The sequence below is a fragment of the Vipera ursinii genome, assembly GCF_947247035.1.
Source record: "Vipera ursinii genome assembly, chromosome: 2".
NCBI lineage: Eukaryota > Metazoa > Chordata > Lepidosauria > Squamata > Viperidae > Vipera > Vipera ursinii.
The window spans coordinates 291294604-291313929 of NC_139513.1; the positions used below are offsets into that span (position 1 = coordinate 291294604).

General features: G+C 49.1%; 1 protein-coding gene across 1 annotated transcript in view; it reads right to left on the minus strand.

The window, feature by feature from the left end:
• Positions 1 to 12432: 12432 nt before the first annotated feature.
• The window catches only part of MYORG (myogenesis regulating glycosidase), a 33064-nt gene continuing 26170 nt past the window's right edge, over positions 12433 to 19326 (minus strand). Inside the window, exons 2-4 of the mRNA XM_083354836.1 lie at positions 14587 to 17543; positions 13018 to 14442; positions 12433 to 12666 (exon numbers count right to left, since the gene is read on the minus strand). Coding sequence (XP_083210962.1) covers positions 15314 to 17350 — 2037 coding nt within the window. The 5' untranslated portion in view covers positions 17351 to 17543 and the 3' untranslated portion in view covers positions 12433 to 12666; positions 13018 to 14442; positions 14587 to 15313. The remainder of the gene's footprint in view (positions 12667 to 13017; positions 14443 to 14586; positions 17544 to 19326) is intronic.

The following is a 19326-nucleotide window of genomic DNA, read 5'->3' on the forward strand; positions in this document are numbered from 1 at the left end:
ACAAGGAAAGAAGGACAAATGAATGTCATGAGGCCTTAATCTCAACTTCTTCTCAGGAACATTTTGGATTTTCTTTTCCAGGGAGGCATTAGGTCACTAGGTAACATCATCAGTACTAGAAGGCAGTGGCAATTGCTCTCTGTTTATGTAAATGGATTGCCCTGTGAGTGTTGGTGGGAGGCATGGTAGGTACCTTCCTTGATTAGGCTGTTGTTTATTGCTGGGTTGTTGATCTAGTATTAAGATAAATGTATGAGAGATAGATGATACATACATAGGTAAAGGTAAAGGTTCCCCCGCACATGCATGCTAGTCGTTTCTGACTCTAGGGGCCGGTGCTCATCTCCATTTCAAAGCCGAAGAGCCAGTGCTTGTCCGAGGATGTCTCCGTGGTCATGTGGCCGGCATGATTAGACACCAAAGGCGCACGGAACGCTGTTACCTTCCCACCGTAGTGATCCCTATTTTTCTACTTGCATTTTTACGTGCTTTCGAACTGCTAGGTTGGCAGAAGCTGGGACGAGTAACAGGTGCTCACTCTGTTATGTGGCACTTGGGATTCAACCCGCCAAACTGCCGACCATCTGCTTGACAAGCTCAGTGTCCTAACCCACTGAGCCACTGCGTCCCTGATACATACATACATACATATATATGAGAGAGAGAGAGATGAGATCGGTAAATAGGTAAATGATGATAGATAGACAGACAGACAGACAGATGATGGATAGATAGGGATAGACAGGTAGATAGATGATTTATTTATTTATTTTAATTCCATTTATATCCCGCCCTTCTCCGAAGACTCAGGGCGGCTTACAAGCTTAGCAGTAGCCTTCATTCTATGTATATGCCTGCTTATTAGGGCTTTCATACACCCCCAAGCGGCATTATTACAAAGTCAGCTTAATTGCCCCCAACAATCTGGGTCCTCATTTTACCTACCTCGGAAGGATGGAAGGCTGAGTCAATCTTGAGCCTGGTGGGATGCGAACCTGCACTAATTGCAGGCAGCTGGTGTTACTTAAGGAGGCATTAGCCCACTGCTCCACCAAGATTGATTGATAGATATCAATAGAAGCAAATATCTGTAGCTCAGGATTAAACTGTGGGGTCCTTGGTGCTCTCTGAGCTTGCTTCTTGTCTTACAGACATTTCATGACCCAACTTGATAACATCATCAGTGTTTGAAAGGAGGAGCTGGTGGGGGAAGGGGAAGGAGAAGGAGAAGGAAGAGGAGATCTGTGAGGTTCTTGATGCTCACTGATCCTGGTTGTATTCTTGAAGACATTTCATTAGCCAACTAGGTCAGAGGTCCCCAACCTTTTGGGCGCCAGGAACCGGTTCCGTGGAGAAAGGTTTTTCCGCGGACCAAAGGGTGCATGGTTTTGTGTGCTGCCTGCATCTCGTGGATGGGCCTTTGCTTGTTTGTGCAGACTGGTTGCTGGTATGCTGTGGTCCAGTACTGGTCCATGGACCGGGGGTTGGGTAAGATGATGTTACCTGAACTAGGTAGCATCATCAACAGCAGAAGGAGAACTGTGGGATTATTGGTGGTCTCCGAGCTTCATTGTTTTCTTGGAGAGGTTTCATCACATAATATCAATTGAGGTGCCATCATACAGACAAAAAAGAAGACTTTTTGATGGTGATGATGCCCATAGTTTGAACCATTATCTTACCATATTTCAGGCACCAGGTCAAAGCAATTATATTACTTTAATTGACAATTATTACACTAATTTCTATTGTTTGTATGACTGTTAACTTTATTGGGATTTTCATTTTTATATATGCACCTTCCCCATATCCATTTGAATGGAAGCCAAATCTCAATTTAGAAAAGTGGCATATATATAATAAATTTGAAACATCCCCAAAAAAGAGATATTTTGGGACATAGCTTATATTTCTAGAGGGAGAGGGGGGTGTTATTCCAGACCTCTGATTTTTTTTTTTTACTTTTCATAAGAACATAGAAGAGAATGTGGAATGACATTTGCGGTTCAAAGAACAGCTTGTACACAAAAGAACAACGTGAAGAGAGCCAGCATTCGTGTTTTCCCATCTGGCAATCCGGTTTCCAACTGTGTACATTGTATTAAAAATATTAACTAATATTTAACCGAGGGATTATTCTCATAGGAACCATCAACTAGGGCACTTTGCCTTACAGTCTTCTAAAATGGGTCTGTTTGGGTGTTCACCCACTGGTAAAAATTTGGGGGACCATGGAATATAATGCTTAGGCTGTGTTCACCCAACATTCAAGGCTACACTAAAATGCCTTTATGTGTTTGAGGTCAATACGAGGTCTAAAGCAGCCCATCGGTGAAGACTTTATTTATTGGTTTGTCGCAACAAATGATGTGAACACTCCCATTGATTTTTTTTTTAATCCCATTTATATACCGCCCTTCTCCGAAGACTCAGGGCGGCTTACAATCTAAAGCACAATGTGCTTAGCAATAGCCTTCATTCTATGTATATGCCTGCTTATTAGGGCTTTCGCCCCCCCAGTGGCATTTTTACAAAGTCAGCTTATTGCCCCCAACAATCTGGGTCCTCATTTTACCTATCTCGGAAGGATGGAAGGCTGAGTCAACCTTGAGCCTGGTGGGACTCGAACCTGCACTAATTGCAGGCAGCTGGTGTTACTTAAGGAGGCATTAGCCCACTGCTCCACCAAGGCTCTTTTTTATTGTTTGGTCAAAATAAAGATTGTCAACTTACAACTGATCACTTAGCAAAATAATAGAGTTGGAAGGGACCTTGGAGGTCTTCTAGTCCAACCCCCTGCTCAGGCAGGAAACCCTATGCCATTTCAGATAAATGGCTGCCCAGTCTCTTCTTAAAAACCTCCAGTGATGTAGCACCCACAGCCTCTGGAGGCAAGCTGTTCCACTGGTTAATTAACAGAATAAGAGTTGGAAGGGACCTTGGAGGTCTTCTAGTCCAACCCTGTGCTTGAGAGGAGACCTCATATCATTCTTACAAATGGTTGTCCAATCTCTTCTTAAAAGCCTCCAGTGATGAAGCACCTACAACGTCTAGAGGCAAGTCATTCCACTGATTAATTGTTCTCACTGTCAGGAAATCCCTCCTCAGTTCTAGATTGAATCTCTCCTTGATTAGTTTCCATCCATTGCTCCTTGTCTGGCTTTCGAGTGCTATGGAGAATAGGTTGACCCCCTCTTCTTTGTGGAAGCCCCTCAGATATTGGAAGACTGTTATCGTGTTTCCCCTAGTCTTTCTTTTCATTACACTAAATATACCCAATTCCTGTGTTCTTTGTATGTTTTAGCCTCTAGTCCTCTCATCATCGTTGTTGCTCTTCTCTGCACTCCTTTTAGCATCTCAACGTCTCTTTTGTATTGGGGCGACCAAAAGTGGATGCAGTATTCCATGTGTGGCCTTAAAGTGGTAGTAATACTTCACGTGATCTTGATTCTATCCCTCTGTTAATGCAGCCTAGCACTGTGTTGGCTTTTTTAGTATCTGCAGCACACTGCTGGCTCATATTTTAAGTGATTGTCCACTAGGACTCTGAGATCCCTCTCACAGTTATTACTATTGAGAAAGGTATCATACTGTACGTGTACATTTGGTTTTTCTTCGCAAAGTGTTAAACTTTACTTTTCTCTATATTAAATTTCATTTTGTTAGATAGCACCCATTGTTCAAGTTTGTCAAGATCCTTCTGTATCTTAAGCTATCTTCTGGAGTGTTGGCTATTCCTGCCAGCTTGGTGTCATCTGCAAATTTGATGAGTTCCCGATCTATCCCCTCATCCGAATCATTGATGGAAATGTTGAAGAGTACTGGGCCTAAAACAGAGCCTTGGGGTACCCCACTACTCACTTCCCTCCATGTAGATGCAGTTCCATTGAGGACTACATGTCAAGTGCGATTGGTCAGCCAGTTACGAATCCATCTGCTGGCGATGCTGTCCGTCCCACATTTTTCTACCTTATCAAGAAGTAGGTTATGGTCTACTTTGTTGAATTCACTTTGTGAGGTTAGTCCAAATTTCTGGAAAGGGACAAGTTGGGGAAAATTCATTTCATAGCTTACAAACTGATCCCTTTCAGTCCAAGTTAGACAACACTTGACAGCCTATGATAGTTTCACCACTCACATTGATTAACAAGGATATGGAGAAGTTGGAGATGTTTAACACTAAAGAAAGGAGATTTATATGGCACACTCTGCCATATATCAAAAACATTTTGGAAGCAGCAGAACGCAGCTGCTGAGATCTGCAAGTAGGCATTGCACACTGCCCAGAGGCTAGCATACAAGGACAAATTATGCACTTTAAAAATTGCTTGGAGGTGGGAGACACTTCCAATGTAATCTACCGGATCCCCTGCATGGATTGCCCCTTTGACTATGTAGGACAAACGAGGAAGAAACTAACTACCAGACTGCAAGAACATGACTGAGTAATTAGACAAGGAGAGCCAAACTCATTGGTAGCCTCACATTGTAATAAACAAGGACACACATTCAATTTCGCAGCTACTAAGATTGTTGGATGAGCCAGTACAAAAACAGCCAGGAATATGATGCTAGCCTAGGAAACGGGCCCCTTGTCAGTCAACAGGAATGCTGAATTACCACCAGCCTATCAAATACTCAGGAGCCGAGGGCTTGGCAGCCCAAGGAAATGACAGCCAATTGCCAGCCATCAATGCACCAATCAGCCAATAGGAAGGCACCTCATAAACATGACTCACGGAACAGCCCAAAGTACGAATTTCAGTAGACAGAAATTCCCCAAGGATGGGATCTAGCATGAGTCCGAAAGCTCATAAGATTAAATCTCTGGTCCTAGTGATCAACCCAGATTCGATTTCACACCATTATCCTGGGACATGTATATTTGCCTTCATTCAAGAGGAGATTTACTTCTTTCCTAAAGTCGTCATTTCAAGTTTTTTTTTCCCCCGCAGTTCCAAAATGAGTCAGGCTATGTGGCATTAAAACCTTATTATTTATTAAACTTCAGATCCACCCGATACACAAACGTTCTCTGGACAGTTCGTAAAACTTCACCTGTTCTGAACCAGCCCTCTTCTGGCCTTGAGTAAGGCAAACCCCTATTCAGAAAGAAGAGACTGGAGAGCGTCCAAGGCTAAAAGGCATCTGCCAAGATTTAATTACGCAGTTAACAAAAACACTAGAGCTTGTCTTCTCAAACGGAAAAGTTGCTTTCAGCAACCAGCCCCTCCCCAAACACTCCTTTTATAGAGAGCTCAGGGCGTGGTCTCCCTGTGCCTCCTCCCGAGGAGTCCCACAACCTTTCTTTGTTTGTTCCTGCTCGACTGCCTCCTGCGTCGGGCGTCCTTGAACAGGGCCAGCTGTGGGTCATCTTCCTCCGCACTCTCGGGCTCACGCAGCTGAGAAGAGGTCCCCGGCTGAGGGCTCTGCAAAGCCTCCGAACCATCATCAGCTGGTTCGTTTCCCTCCTCCCCCTCGTCTGAGTCATCCGATACATCGGAGCCGACTGTCGGACCCACAGGCTGGCCCTGAGTCACAACACTATCCCGCACCGCAGGGCCCTTCCCCCGGGTCTGCCGATCCGGATGCGGTCGGGATGGGAACTGTTCGTGAAAAGCAGTCACCAACGCAGGGGCATGAACGGCGGTCGCGTCTTCCCATGTGAAGTCCTCCGGCCCGTACCCTTTCCACTCGATCAGGTACTGGAAGCGACCTTTCAGCCAGCGGGAATCCCTGATGCTGGCGACCTCGTACTCGGGGGTGCTGTCGCCATCACGAGGTCCTGATGGGGGAGGTTCCGCTTGGCGAAGTGGACAAGCCGGTTGTTCGGGGACCAACAAGGACCGATGGAAGACGGGGTGCACGCGCAGGGAACGTGGCAGAGTTAAACGATAGGCGACCGGGTTGATGACGGCCTCGACTGGGAACGGTCCAAGGTAACGGTGGTCCAGCTTCCTCGCCGGCCGAGTGGATGGTAGGTTCCTGGTGGACAGCCAGACCCGATCCCCCACCGATAATGGAGGCGTATCCCTTCTCGACCGATCGGCGAACCTCTTGTAGTCGGCCTTGGCCTTCTCCAGCTGCCGTCGCACCAACCGATGGATCGCCTGTAATTCCGCCATGAATTCGTTCGCTGCCGGCTCCGGTGAGTCCACGGGAGAAAGGGGGAAAAACCTGGGGTGATAACCCACGTTGGCCAAGAACGGTGTCATCTGCGTGGAGGTGTGCTGCGAGTTGTTAAAGGCAAACTCGGCTATGGCCAAATAGTCCACCCAATTGTCCTGCTGCAGGTTAACATAGCAGCGCAGATACTGCTCTAAGATGCCGATGACCTTCTCGGTACCCCCGTCGGTCTGAGGATGATGCGCGGACGAGAGGCAAACCTTAATGTCCAACGCCCGCATCAACTCCTGCCAGAAGCGGGCTGTAAACTGGGCCCCCCTATCGGAGACGACCCTATCGGGAAGGCCGTGCAGCCGGAACACCTGTTGGATGAACATGCGACTAGTGGCGCGAGCTGACGGTAAGCCGCGACAGGGGATGAAGTGCGCCATCTTGGTCAACATGTCCACCACCACAAACACTGTCGTGAAGCCGGAGGATGGGGGTAGATCCGTCAGAAAGTCCATGGACACAGCCCCCCAGGGTCTCTTGGGCGTTGGCAAAGGCTGCAGTAAACCAGGCGGGGCCCCTGTCGCTGACTTGGCCTGCCTGCATGGGACGCAGGAGGTGACATAAGACTGGACATCGTGTCGGACTCGGGGCCACCAGAAGGTACGGGAGACCAGGTTCAGAGTCTTGAACAGGCCAAAATGCCCCGCAGCCGGGTTATCATGACATTGGCTGAGGACGAGTCCCCTGAGTGGCCCTCCTGGAACATAGAGCCGGTCACGATAATACAGGAGTCCATCCGTGACCGACCAAGGCGAATCTGGCCCCACCTCTTCCTTCCGCTGAGCCACCCACGCCTCCTGCTGCTGCGCCTCCCGGATCCGAGCCCGTATATCCACCGGCTCCCGCACCGCAGCAAAAGACTCGACGGGGATCACTGTCCTGGGCGGAAGCTTGTCTTCCACTCGGGTGTACTCGGGCTTCCTGGACAGAGCATCCGCTCTCTGGTTGTGCCCGCTTGGTATGTACCGCACCCGGAAGTCAAACCTCGCAAAGAAGAGGGACCACCGGATCTGGCGTTGGTTCAAATTCCGAGCGGTCTGCAGGCTTTCCAGATTCTTGTGGTCCGTCCGGACCTCGATTTGATGCCGCGCCCCCTCCAGATGATGCCTCCAAGCCTCGAACGCCGCCTTGATGGCCAGCAGCTCCTTCTCCCAGATGGTATAGTTGCGCTCCGAGGGGTTCAATTTCCGAGAGTGATACGCGCAAGGGAAAAGGGTACCGTTGGGCGTCGCTGCCTGGAGTAACACGGCCCCAATGGCAATGTCGGAGGCGTCCGCCTCCACGACAAACGGCCGTTGCGGGTCAGGATGCTTCAAGATGGGCTCCTTCATGAAGGCGTCCTTCAAAGCTTGGAACGCCTGTTGTTCGGGGGCGTTCCACTGGAACCGAGTCTTCTTCTGCAGGAGCCGGGTAAGGGGGGCTGTCAAGGCAGCAAAGCCAGGAATGAATGTTCGATAGTAGTTGGCAAATCCAAGAAGTCGCTGAACATCCTTCACGCAACGTGGGGGTTGCCAACTCTGCAACGACTCAACTTTACTCGGTTCCATGGCGATGCCCTCAGGAGAAATGCGGTGACCCAAGAAATCGATGGTCACCTGGTAAAACTGGCACTTCTCCAACTTGGCAAACAGCCGATGTTTCCGGAGGCGCTGCAAGACCTGACGGAGATGCTGATGATGCGCTTCACGCGACGGGGAGTAAATCAGGATGTCGTCCAGGTAAATCACGACAAACTGGTCCAACAGATCTCGAAAGATGTCGTTCATAAAATGCTGAAACACAGCGGGGGCGTTGGTCAGGCCAAACGGCATCACCGTGTACTCGAAATGTCCATAGCGAGTACCAAACGCCGTCTTCCACTCATCACCCGGCCGAACCCTGACGAGGTTGTAAACTCCACGCAGGTCCAGTTTCGTGAAGATCTTAGCCTCCTGGAGTCGGTCCAAGAGCTCGGGGATGAGGGGCAGCGGGTAGCGGTTACGCACCGTGATGGCGTTGAGTTTCCGGTAGTCACAGCAGAGCCGTAACTCGCCCGACTTCTTTTTGACAAAGAGCACGGGCGCAGACACTGGCGAGGACGAGGGCCGGATGAAACCACGAGCCAAATTCTTTGTCAGGAAGTCCCGCAATGCAGCCAACTCGGGCTCCGACATGGAATACAAACGCCCCACTGGGAGAGGCGCATCAGGAACTAGATCAATGGAACAGTCATAGGGCCTGTGCGGGGGTAATTGGTCCGCCTCTGACTCGCTGAACACATCAGCAAAGCCGGACAGTTCGGGAGGCAAAGAAACTCCTGAGGAGCCCTCCACCTGGCCGGCACAGATATGACGGGTGTGGTCCACGCACTGCAAACTTGGGAAGGTGACCAAGTTCTGAGACCAATAGATCTGTGGATCATGCGCCCGGAGCCACGCCAGTCCCAGGACCACGGGAAAGTGCAGATCCGAAGTGATGTAGAACTGAATGGCCTCCACATGGGAACTGATAGCCATACTCACTGGTTGCGTGGCGGCCGTAATAGGCCCGGACAGGAGCACTCGACCATCAATAGTCTCCACTAGCATGGGCGGATCCACCGGACACTGAGGAACAGCCCATTTGGCCACGAAGGCCGAGTCCATAAAGTTAGTGGTAGCCCCAGAGTCAATTAGGGCATGGACCGGAATCCCCTCTGGCTTGCCAGGAAGGATCAGTCGTGCCTCCAAAATCAAATGCCGTGGAGGTTCACAGGCACCATCGGAATGGCGTCGCTCGGCGTGGTCGTGGTGGGTCGACCGATCTATCACACCGACTAGATCGGGCTCGGGCCGTTTCCCGACAGCAAAGCAGGGGACTTTCTCGGGGCCGGCTTGGTCACTGATGCCCGCTGACGCTTCTTTGGACAAGAAGCAGCCAAATGTCCAGGGTCCCCACAGTAAAAACACAACCCCTCCGATCGTCGTCTGTCCATTTCCGTCACTGATAGACGGGACCTGGCGGCACCCAGCTCCATTGGCTCCTCCCTCTGGACTGGGGGCTCACGCACAACAGGGGCGGCAGGGGTCTGTGGGGTGGCACGGCGACTCTTTCGCTGCTGCAGCCGGGCATCGATCCGCAGACAAAGATGGATCAGCCCATTCAGATCTGAGGGAATGTCCACGCGGGCCAGCTCATCCAACATCTCCTCTGACAAGCCATCCTGAAAGGCATCCACGAGCGCAGCCTCATTCCAGGCGGAATCCTGGCTAAGCAGCCGGAAATCGCTGATATAGGCCTGTAGGGGGCGCTGACCCTGCCTCAAAGCTTTCAGGCGTCGGGTGGCAGTCTGCGCCTTAATCGGGTCCTTGTACATGAGGCGCATATGGTCGCAAAACCCCCCAAAGTTATCCAACAAAGGGCTAGGCTGTGCCAACAGAGGCGTGCCCCAACGAGCTGCATCTCCCGACAGAAGGCTCAACACGAATCCCACCTTATCTCGGTCAGTGGGGAAATCAACTGCTCTCACGCTGATAAAAAGCTGGCATTGTCCCAGGAAGGCAGGAAACAGTTCCGGTTTACCAGCAAATTTATCCGGCATAGCTATCTGACATTTCCTCCTGGGTGGGGGTGCAGCATGTACCTGAGCTTGCAGTTGTGCCACCTGAGCTGCCAGCAAAGTGAGTTGCTGGGTGAGCTGGGCATTCTCGGCAAGAAGCTGCTCCATCGTAGTAATAAGGGGTGGGTGGCTGAAAGCAAACTGTTCTGAACCAGCCCTCTTCTGGCCTTGAGTAAGGCAAACCCCTATTCAGAAAGAAGAGACTGGAGAGCGTCCAAGGCTAAAAGGCATCTGCCAAGATTTAATTACGCAGTTAACAAAAACACTAGAGCTTGTCTTCTCAAGCGGAAAAGTTGCTTTCAGCAACCAGCCCCTCCCCAAACACTCCTTTTATAGAGAGCTCAGGGCGTGGTCTCCCTGTGCCTCCTCCCGAGGAGTCCCACAACCTTGCTTTGTTTGTTCCTGCTCGACTGCCTCCTGCGTCGGGCGTCCTTGAACAGGGCCAGCTGTGGGTCATCTTCCTCCGCACTCTCGGGCTCATGCAGCTGAGAAGAGGTCCCCGGCTGAGGGCTCTGCAAAGCCTCCGAACCATCATCAGCCGGTTCATTTCCCTCCTCCCCCTCGTCTGAGTCATCCGATACATCGGAGCCGACTGTCGGACCCACAGGCTGGCCCTGAGTCACAACATCACCATTCACCATTGGCACGAATGAACGACTCAATGGGTTTTTCAAAATTTTATGACAAAGAAGGAAAACATAATTCCTTTCCATTTTTCCCCCTCCATGTTCCATAATTGTACGAATCTCCCTCTCTCTCCTGCCCCACTTGAATTGAATCGAATACTTTATTTGGCCAACTGGGATTAGAGCCACAAGAAATTTCATGGAAACTAAAATGTAATTTTTCCCATCTCTCAATTCAGTATCTCCAGACCAGGGGTGTCAAACTCAATTTCATTGAGGGCCGCATCAGCATTGCGGTTGCCCTCAGGGGGCCGGGTGGGTGTGGCCTGCGTGGGTGTGGCCTACTGGGTGGGCGTGGCTAGAGTGCATATGGCCTACTGGGTGGGCATGGCCAGCACTACATCGTTCACATCAAGGGTGCCTATGGGGGCCTGGGCAGGAATGGGACAGATCTGAGGGTCTCTGGCAGGAGGAGGGTCTCTGGGCAAGGGCCAAGGTAGTGGGGGCCATTCCCTCACTGTTTCCAGGATGGCTTTGCGGGCCGCATGAAACCACTTCGTGGGCCGGATCTGGCCCCCGGACCTTGTGTTTGACATGTCTGCTCCAGACTTTGCTTGGCTCTCGTCCTTCACCTCAGATTGCCAAAATTTCTACTTTCTTTTGAAAGTCCTAAATCTGCACAACTGTAAGAAGTGCAGATCCCTGGATGTGGGCAAGATGACCACAGGCCATCGTAGGTAGTCCTCAGCTTACAACAGCTCGTTTAGTGACCAAAGTTACGATGATGCTGAAAAAAGTGACTTACGACGGCCTTCCACACTTATGACCATTGCAGCATCCCCATGATCAGGGGATCAAAATTCGGACGCATGGCAGCTGATTCATTTTACGACTGTTGTAGCGTCGCAGGGTCACGCGATCCCCTTTTGTGACCTTCTGACAAGCAAATTCAACAAGGAAGGCAAATCTACTTAACCACCATGTTGCTAAACTAACAACTGCAGTGATTCGCTTAACAGTGGTGGCAAAGAAGGCTGTAAAATGGGGCAAAAAACTCTCTAAGCAAATGTCTCGCTTAGCAACATAAATTTTGGGCTCAATTGTGGTCGTAAGTCAAGGACTATCTGTAATCTTCTTGGACTCCTTGCCATCAGGAATTTGGCCTTCAGGAATTTAATTATGGTGAAATGAAATGTGAGGGGAAGATTGTCAAGACATCTGAGCTCAAGGAGATATGAAAATAATAGCTTACATTCGTTTTTCCTAGGATGACATGGCTACCGCAGAAGTACAGGTGGGTCAGTGGGAAGTTAAATCCCTTCCGGAATTCAGAAAGACAGAATCAGATGAGGAATCTTGCTAGGTTTAATCAAAACTTTAATAGTATCTGGAGTACATTAAATTACATTTGTCTTCCAGAAAAAGAACTCATAATTCTCCATTTTTGATACAGCAAGAATTGATTTTTTTTCTACTGATAGAAGAGAATATTTGCAGTTCAGGGTTGGTCTATGGAGTCCTGGGTGTGCTCTGAGCTTCTTGCACGCGTTTCATGACCCAACTAGGTAATGTTATCAGTGCATGGAAGGAGTGGGGTTTTCAGAGGAGGAGGAGGAGGAGGAGGAGGAGGAGGAGGAGGAAGAGGAGGAGAACTATGAGGTTCTTGGTGCTTTCTGAGCTTAGTTGCTTTCTTGCAGACGTTTCATGACCCAACTGGGTAACAACATCAGTGCTGGAAGGGAGGAAGAGGAGGAGGAGAAGGAGGAGAACTATGGGGGGGGTCCTTTGTGCTTTTGGAGGTTGGTGGTTTTCTTGCAGACGTTTCATGACCCAACTGGGTAACATCATCAGTGCTGTAAAGGAGGAGGAGGAGGAGGAGGAGGAGGAGGAGGAGGAGAACTATGGGGGTCCTTGGTGCTTTCGGAGGTTGGTGGTTTTCTTGCAGACGTTTCATGACCCAACTAGGGAACTTTATCAGTGCCGGAAGGGAGTGGGGTTCATTCTCTGTTTATATACTTGCCCTCTCATTGTTGATTTGGAGTGTTGTTGTTGGTTCCTTGATTGGGCTGTTGGTTACTGTTTGATTGTTTGTCTGAGTTGATCCTTGATAGTTGATAGTTCCTTGATGGGGATATTACTTCTTGATTGTTGGCCTCCTATTAATCTTGGTGTTATTCTCTGTTTGTGTAGGTGTTGAAGAGCTGTGTGTTTGGTCTTTATGCTTTCTCTTTAGCTTTTTAATTATCTCTTTTGAATGATGTGTAGATGTGGCTTATCTCAGTGTGCCTGTGGATCAACAGACAAAACAACGTAACAGTGAACAACAGCCTAATGAAGGAACCCCCAAGAAAAAAATAACACTCCCACCAACACTGACAGGGCAAGCCACCTGTATTTATTTAATTAAATTATTTAATTAAATTTTTATACCGCCCTTCTCCCGAAGGACTCAGGGCGGTGTACAGGGCAATAAATACAAAAACAGGATACAAAAGTTAAAAGCGATTAAATAAATGCCCAAGGTTAAAACAATAATTAAGATGTATTTAAAACCCCAACCCTAACCCATCAGACCAGGTCAGAAACAGAATATAAACAGAAATAAACCCTCCTCCCTCCTAGCACTGATGAGGTTACCTAGTCGGGTGATGAAACATCTGCAAGAAAACAACCAAGCTCAGAGAGCACTGTCTTCCTCCATCACCCCACTCCTTCTGGCACTGTTGATGTTACCTAGTTGGGTAACGAGACGTCTGCAAGAAAACAGCCAAGCTCAGAGAGCACCACAGTTCAACCCAAAAGAGCTACAAATATTCTCTTCTAAACTGGAACTTACCAGATTCTGTGGGTGAAATTCCAACTGTATTGTGCAAGGATGAATTTCTATGGGTTAATTACCTGGATAAGAAATTAGTGAGCAGAGGGAGGGACAAACCAAACGAAACTCTCCCCAACAAATATTTTGGAGCTAAGAGTCCCAGAATTCCACACCGCCAACTGAAGCAATCTCTAAACCTTTGAGGTGCAAAACTGAAAAATATTAGGCTAATCCACACAGCCTTTCCATTTTTCCCAAAGCCCAGAGCCAAGGAACCAGCCCAGGCCAGTAACCAAATCTACGTCGCCAGTTCATTCTTTGGATACCAGCCTCATCTGAGAAATAAGATATATCTCTGTATTTCTATAAATACATCCCTGCATAAATTCAGTGTATTCCCTTTAGGAGAACAAAGCTCATTTCAAATTATAGCTTATGGTATTTTAAAATTTAAGGCTAGGTTGTGCAACAGCAATGGAGTCCACAGGGAGGGATTTGAAAAGTCAAGTTGCTGGTCCTGATTGTTTGAAGCCCAGTTCCTTTTTTACATGTACAGGTAGTCCTCAACTTACAAAAGTTTGTTTAGTGACTCCTCGAAGTTACAACAGCACTGAAGAAAGTGGCTTACGACCGTTTTCACACTTGCGACCGTTGCAGCATCCCCAGGGTCATGTGATTAAAAATGAGACACTTGGCAGCTGGCCTGTATTTGTGACAGTTGCAGTGTCTTGGGGTTGTGATTCCCTTTTGCGACCTTCTGACGAGTAAAGCCAGTGGGGAAGCCGGATTCCCTCAACAACAGCGTTACTCACTTAATAACTTTGTTATTCACTTAACAACTGTGGCAAGTAAGGTCACAAAATGAGGCAAGACTCATTTAGCTGTCTCGCCTAGCAACGGAAAATCTGGGTTCGACTGCAGCCATAAGTCAAGGACTACCTGCATGTATGTGTGACACATATAAAAATGGGGGGGGAGGGGCTTGATCGTGTATTTGTGACCACCCTCCTGATCTTTTTTTTTAACCTCTCCCTCCTGCAGACAGACTTGGTTGGAGCAAGATTAGATGCCTTGCAGATGCAAAAACAACACAGTTCATCCTGGCTGAGTTGACATTCGAACACACGTTGCGAAGCCTCCTTTCGCCGCTCTTGGAAACAGACTGGGAGCAAATCCTCATCAGCTTAAAGTAAAATTCCTCCTCTTTTTTTTGCCAGCCCAAGACGTTAAACCATCCAGAAACACTAGGACAGGGGTCTTCAAACTTGGCCCTTTTATGACATGTGGACTTCAACTCCCAGAATTCCTCAGCCAGGCATCCTGGCTGAGGAATTCTGGGAGTTGAAGTCCACATGTCATAAAAGGGCCAAGTTTGAAGACCCCTGCACTAGGAGGTGAAAGGATTGGTAAATCACTTAAGGATTTTGGCATTACAAGCCCCACCATTTGAAAAAAAAAACCAAAAAACGGAAGACAACCATTTTAGTGCAAACACACACAATTCAGAGACGACGTCCAAATAGGGCCTTTTGCTGCCATGTGCAAAGCTTGTGACAATACAGGCAGTCCTCAACTTACGACAAATTCATTTAGCGACTGTTCGAAGTTATAACAGCACTGAAAAAAGTGATCTGTGACCGCTTTTCACACTGATGACCATTGTAGCAGCCCCACGGTCATTTGATCAAAATTTAGATGCTTGACAACTGTTGCCGTGTCCCAGGGTCATGTGATCACCTTCTGAGACCTTCTGCAAATCAAACCTAATGGTGAAGCTGAATTCATTTAACAGCTTAACCATGGCAGTGATTCACTTAACAACCGTGGCAAGAAAGGTTGTAAAATGGGGCAAAATTCACTTAACGACTGTCTCACTTAATAACAGAAATTCGGGGCTTAGCTGTGGTCGTGAGTGGAGGATTGCCTGTATTCCTCTCAACAGACTTTTTTTTGATCACATGGGCATCTGTCCTAATTCGAAGAATGAACACGCAACCGTGTCTTAATTTTCCCTTTTGACCCTCTGAACTGATTACAATTACTTTGCGTTAGGATTATCAGAATAAGGCAAGGTGACTTTTGTGAACTTCAAAAGCTAGTGTCCAGAGAGGCAGCTTAGGAGACCCAGACAAAGTAAGCCACCTCGTCCAGATCCACGGGGTAGTCCGTGATCAAGGTAGGAGTCTTCTCAAACAGCTCCCCTTTGTAACTCCGCCATTTGCCTGCCGGGATATAGATATCTCGTTCCTGTTTCCCCATCTCCAAGACAGGAGCCACCATCAAGGTGTCTCCGATGAGAAACTGAGAATCGATCTTGTGAGCAGACTCGTCCCCAGGAGAGATCCACCAGATGGGCCGTATGATGGGATCCCCCGTAGTCGTGATTTCCCCTGCCAGTTCCAGCAGGAGAGGGGCCACCAAGGATTCGTGAAGCTTGGTGAACTTCAGGGCAATTTCGATGACCTCCTTATCGTAGAGCCAAGGCGGGATGGAGAACTGCATGGACGGCATGAAAGCGGACAACTCTAGCCAACGGAGGTACAGTTCCCGGTCCGGAATTTGCACAGCCCCCTCTGTTTTGTTGGGGAAAAAATTTCCTCCAATCATATCTGCGGATATGAATGGGTATCCCAACATGCTGATGGTCAGGACGGTGGGGATCAAGGATTTCAGGCCAAGTTCATAGCCCCACACGGAATCCCGGTCAATGATCCTGAAAAAACAAGAGATATTCTGCGATTGATACCCCACTCTGACCTCAGCCAGCTCATAAAATGGAATGGCCATTTCTGTGTAACGCCTGGACCAGACACTGGGATCTGACAACGGTCGGAAGGTGCTAAACTGTTTGGGAAGGTAGCTGGTCTCCCCGGCGTCAAATTTGAAGGAGGAGATGCCGTATTTATTGCGGAGTTGTCTCAGCTGGCTCTGGAACCAATCTCGGGCTGCAGGGTTGGTGAAATCCAAGATGGCGCCAATGCCATTCCACCATTCCACCATCGCTGGCAGCCGTCCTGTGGGTTCCTTGATGAACAGCTGCTTCTCTATCCCCACCCCAAAATTCGAGGAGTTATAATTTATGAATGGGTGGGTCCAGAGGGTGATCTGAAAGCCTTCCTCTTTGAGCTTCTTAAAGGTTTCAGTCACATTGGGGAACTTGGCCGCGTCAAAGTCGAAGTCGCCGTACGCTTGGGTGTAGGTGTCATCGATCTCGATGTGGCTGCAGTTGAACTTGTACTTCTTGATGTTTTCCGCAAAACGCAAGAGTTTCTCCTGGTCGATGTCGTTTTTGTACAAGGCCCAGGTGGACCAGATGGGGTACCTGAAGGCATTCCTTGACGGTATCTTGGAGGGCTTGTAGAAGTACTTCCGCACCATGTATTTGTGGATGGAGGTGACGTCGGAACCTATGCAGACCCGGTAACTCAGCTCAGGAAAAGCCTGCTGACCCAATGGAGGTTTGTAAGGAGAGTTTTTATACCTGGCTTGGAAGACAAGAGAGGGCTCTGTGGCATTGAAGCCAAGGTGGAAGGGAACCGAATCGTTGATCTTGATGGCCGCAGCTTTGGAGGACAACCAATACCTTTCCAAAATGCCTCCAAAGCTGTTCCTAAAAGAATAGACGTCGCTGGTCACAAAAGGCATGGGTTCTTGGTATCCACGCAGCTTGATCGGCCAATGCTGGACACTCATCTCACAGCCCCCATACCAGAGGGCATCTCCCCAGAACATTTTATGATCCACCACCGTGTCTGCCACAAACTCTTCCCAACGCACACGGTAGCAGATCACGGTGTCCTTGGGGGTGACAATCTTGATGAAGAAGTTGACTTTCCCCTTGTCGGACCGTGTGCAGGTTAAATTGGCCCCCTCCCGGGAGCAGGACTCAAGGTCCAGAAGCCCCGATTGGAAGGCCACCTTGAAGACCAGCTCGCCATTCTGGTTCTTGATGGTGAATCCATCCTGCCGCAAATCCATCTCCACCGTCTTGAGCCTCTCTGCTTTCCGAAGGGAAGCCACGTAGTAGCACCATGCCACCACGGCAGCAATGAACAAAATAAGGCCCACCACGATGGCGGTAATCATGGGCTTCAGCTCCTTGGCTGGCTTCTGCTTCACTGGAGTGAAGTTCTCAGGCAGGAAGGTATACATTGTCCCCTCTTATGTCAGATTGCTTCCCAAGGCAGCGCCAGTCTCTGATTTTGGGTGCAAAGTTGGAAACATAGGTGCTGGGTGATGGTCCACCTTCGCCTGGTTCTTCAAGAGTGGCCAGCCAGCTCATTCACCTCCTTCAACCAAGGCCTTCGTCCTATCTGAAGAAGGACACTGAACGGATCGCCATCATCTGCCAAAAAAGAGGGAAAGACAAAAAGATGAGGAAGGTTGAACAAAGGTCAGCTAGATATTCTCTTAATAGCCCACATCATCTTCTAAGACATCAAGAAACGATGATGTGTAACAGCTGAAACAAATCGGAGGGCCTAAAACTGACCTGGAGACAAACTACATTTTTTTCTTACAACAAAACTACCCTCCTTGGGGTCAATTGTAAAGTTGAAAAATTGAAGGCAAGGAGCACCATGTGTGTCTCCTTGAACTTTCGGAGGAAAACTGGATATAAACCAGTTAGAACAATCAACCAGTGGAACAGCTTGCCTTCAGAGGTTGTGGGTGCTCCATCACTGGAGGTTTTTAAGAAGAGATTGCACAGCCACTTGTCTGAAATGGTACAGGGTCTCCTGCTTGAGCAGGGAGGTGGATTAGACTAGATTAGAAGATCTCCCAGGTCCCTTCCAACCCTGTTGTTTTGTACTGTAATGTAGGTCAAGATAAAGACAGGTAGTCCTCAACTTACACCTGGTTGTTTAATTGGAGATTTTTGAGAAAAGACTGGACAATCATTTGTCTTAAATGTTAGCAGTGGTGGCAAACCTATGGCACGCGTGGCAGAGGTGGCACTCAGAGCCCTCTCTCTGTGGGCACGCGTGCCATTGCCCCAGCCCCACCTCCCCCCACGGCCTCCTCACCAGCAGCCCCCCAGAGGAGAGTCACCTCCGAACGCGGTCTGCGCAAATCAGAGTAGTCAAGGACATGGCAGCTGGACAGTGGGGACAAGACTCCGCCCTCACGGCCTGTCACGTGCAGATGATGCTGCGGGTCGCGGGCAGAGGGCATGGCCACCATGGCACTGCTGAGCTGCCTGGGTGATCTGCTGCAGCGGGCTGTGGAGGCGGTGGGTGGCCCTGCAGGTGGGTGGAGCGCGGAGCGGGGGTGGAGTGGGCAGGGCAGTGGCAGAGTGGGCAGGGGGTGGGGAGATGGGTGCGGGCCCAGGTTTGGGGCACTTGGTCTCTAAAGAGCTTGCCATCACTGTTATAGGGTCTCCTGCTTGAGCAGGGAGTTGGACTAGAACAGAGGTTCCCAACCTTGGGCCACGGCCCACTAGTGCACCGTGAGGGGTTTGCAACCAGGCCGTGGAAACGGCTAGCTAGCGTGCACGCACATGCATGCACCCTCACTGCGTGAGCAGCGAACAAGCATGTGCATGGTCCATTTAAGTGAGAAGCAGGCATGCACGCACACCACTCGCACAATTGGAGCTGCGCACACGTGCGCATACTTATCGGCCACTGGCGTGGAACTATCCCCTCTCCCCACCTTGCTGGTCACAAAGCCAGAAACATTGGGGATCTCTGGACTACAAGACCTCCAGAGACCCTTCCAATTCTGTTATTCTCTTAAATCTACCTAGCGAAGCAAGTTAACCAGGTTAAGTTAAAAACCAGCATTGGCCCAGTCTGGGAAGGTTGGTTAGCTTCTCTGAAATGATTCGTTTGCTTGGTGACTGGTTCATTGAAGTGGTTATGGTGGCTTGATTCTTGCAGTCGTTCCAACAGATTTTCTCAAGAGTGTCTTTCTCATTACTAAGCAAAAATGTTGCATGGTGGGTTGGTCCAACTATGACTCTATCAACACATGATCCTGTGTTTCTCAAATTTGGTCAGTTGAACATGGGTGGATTTCAGCTCCCAGAATTCCCTAGCCAGCAGCCATGTTGGGAGTCCAACTCTTCAATTCTGGGAGTTGAATTTCATGTATCTTTCAGTGTCCAAGGTTGAGAAACGCTGCTC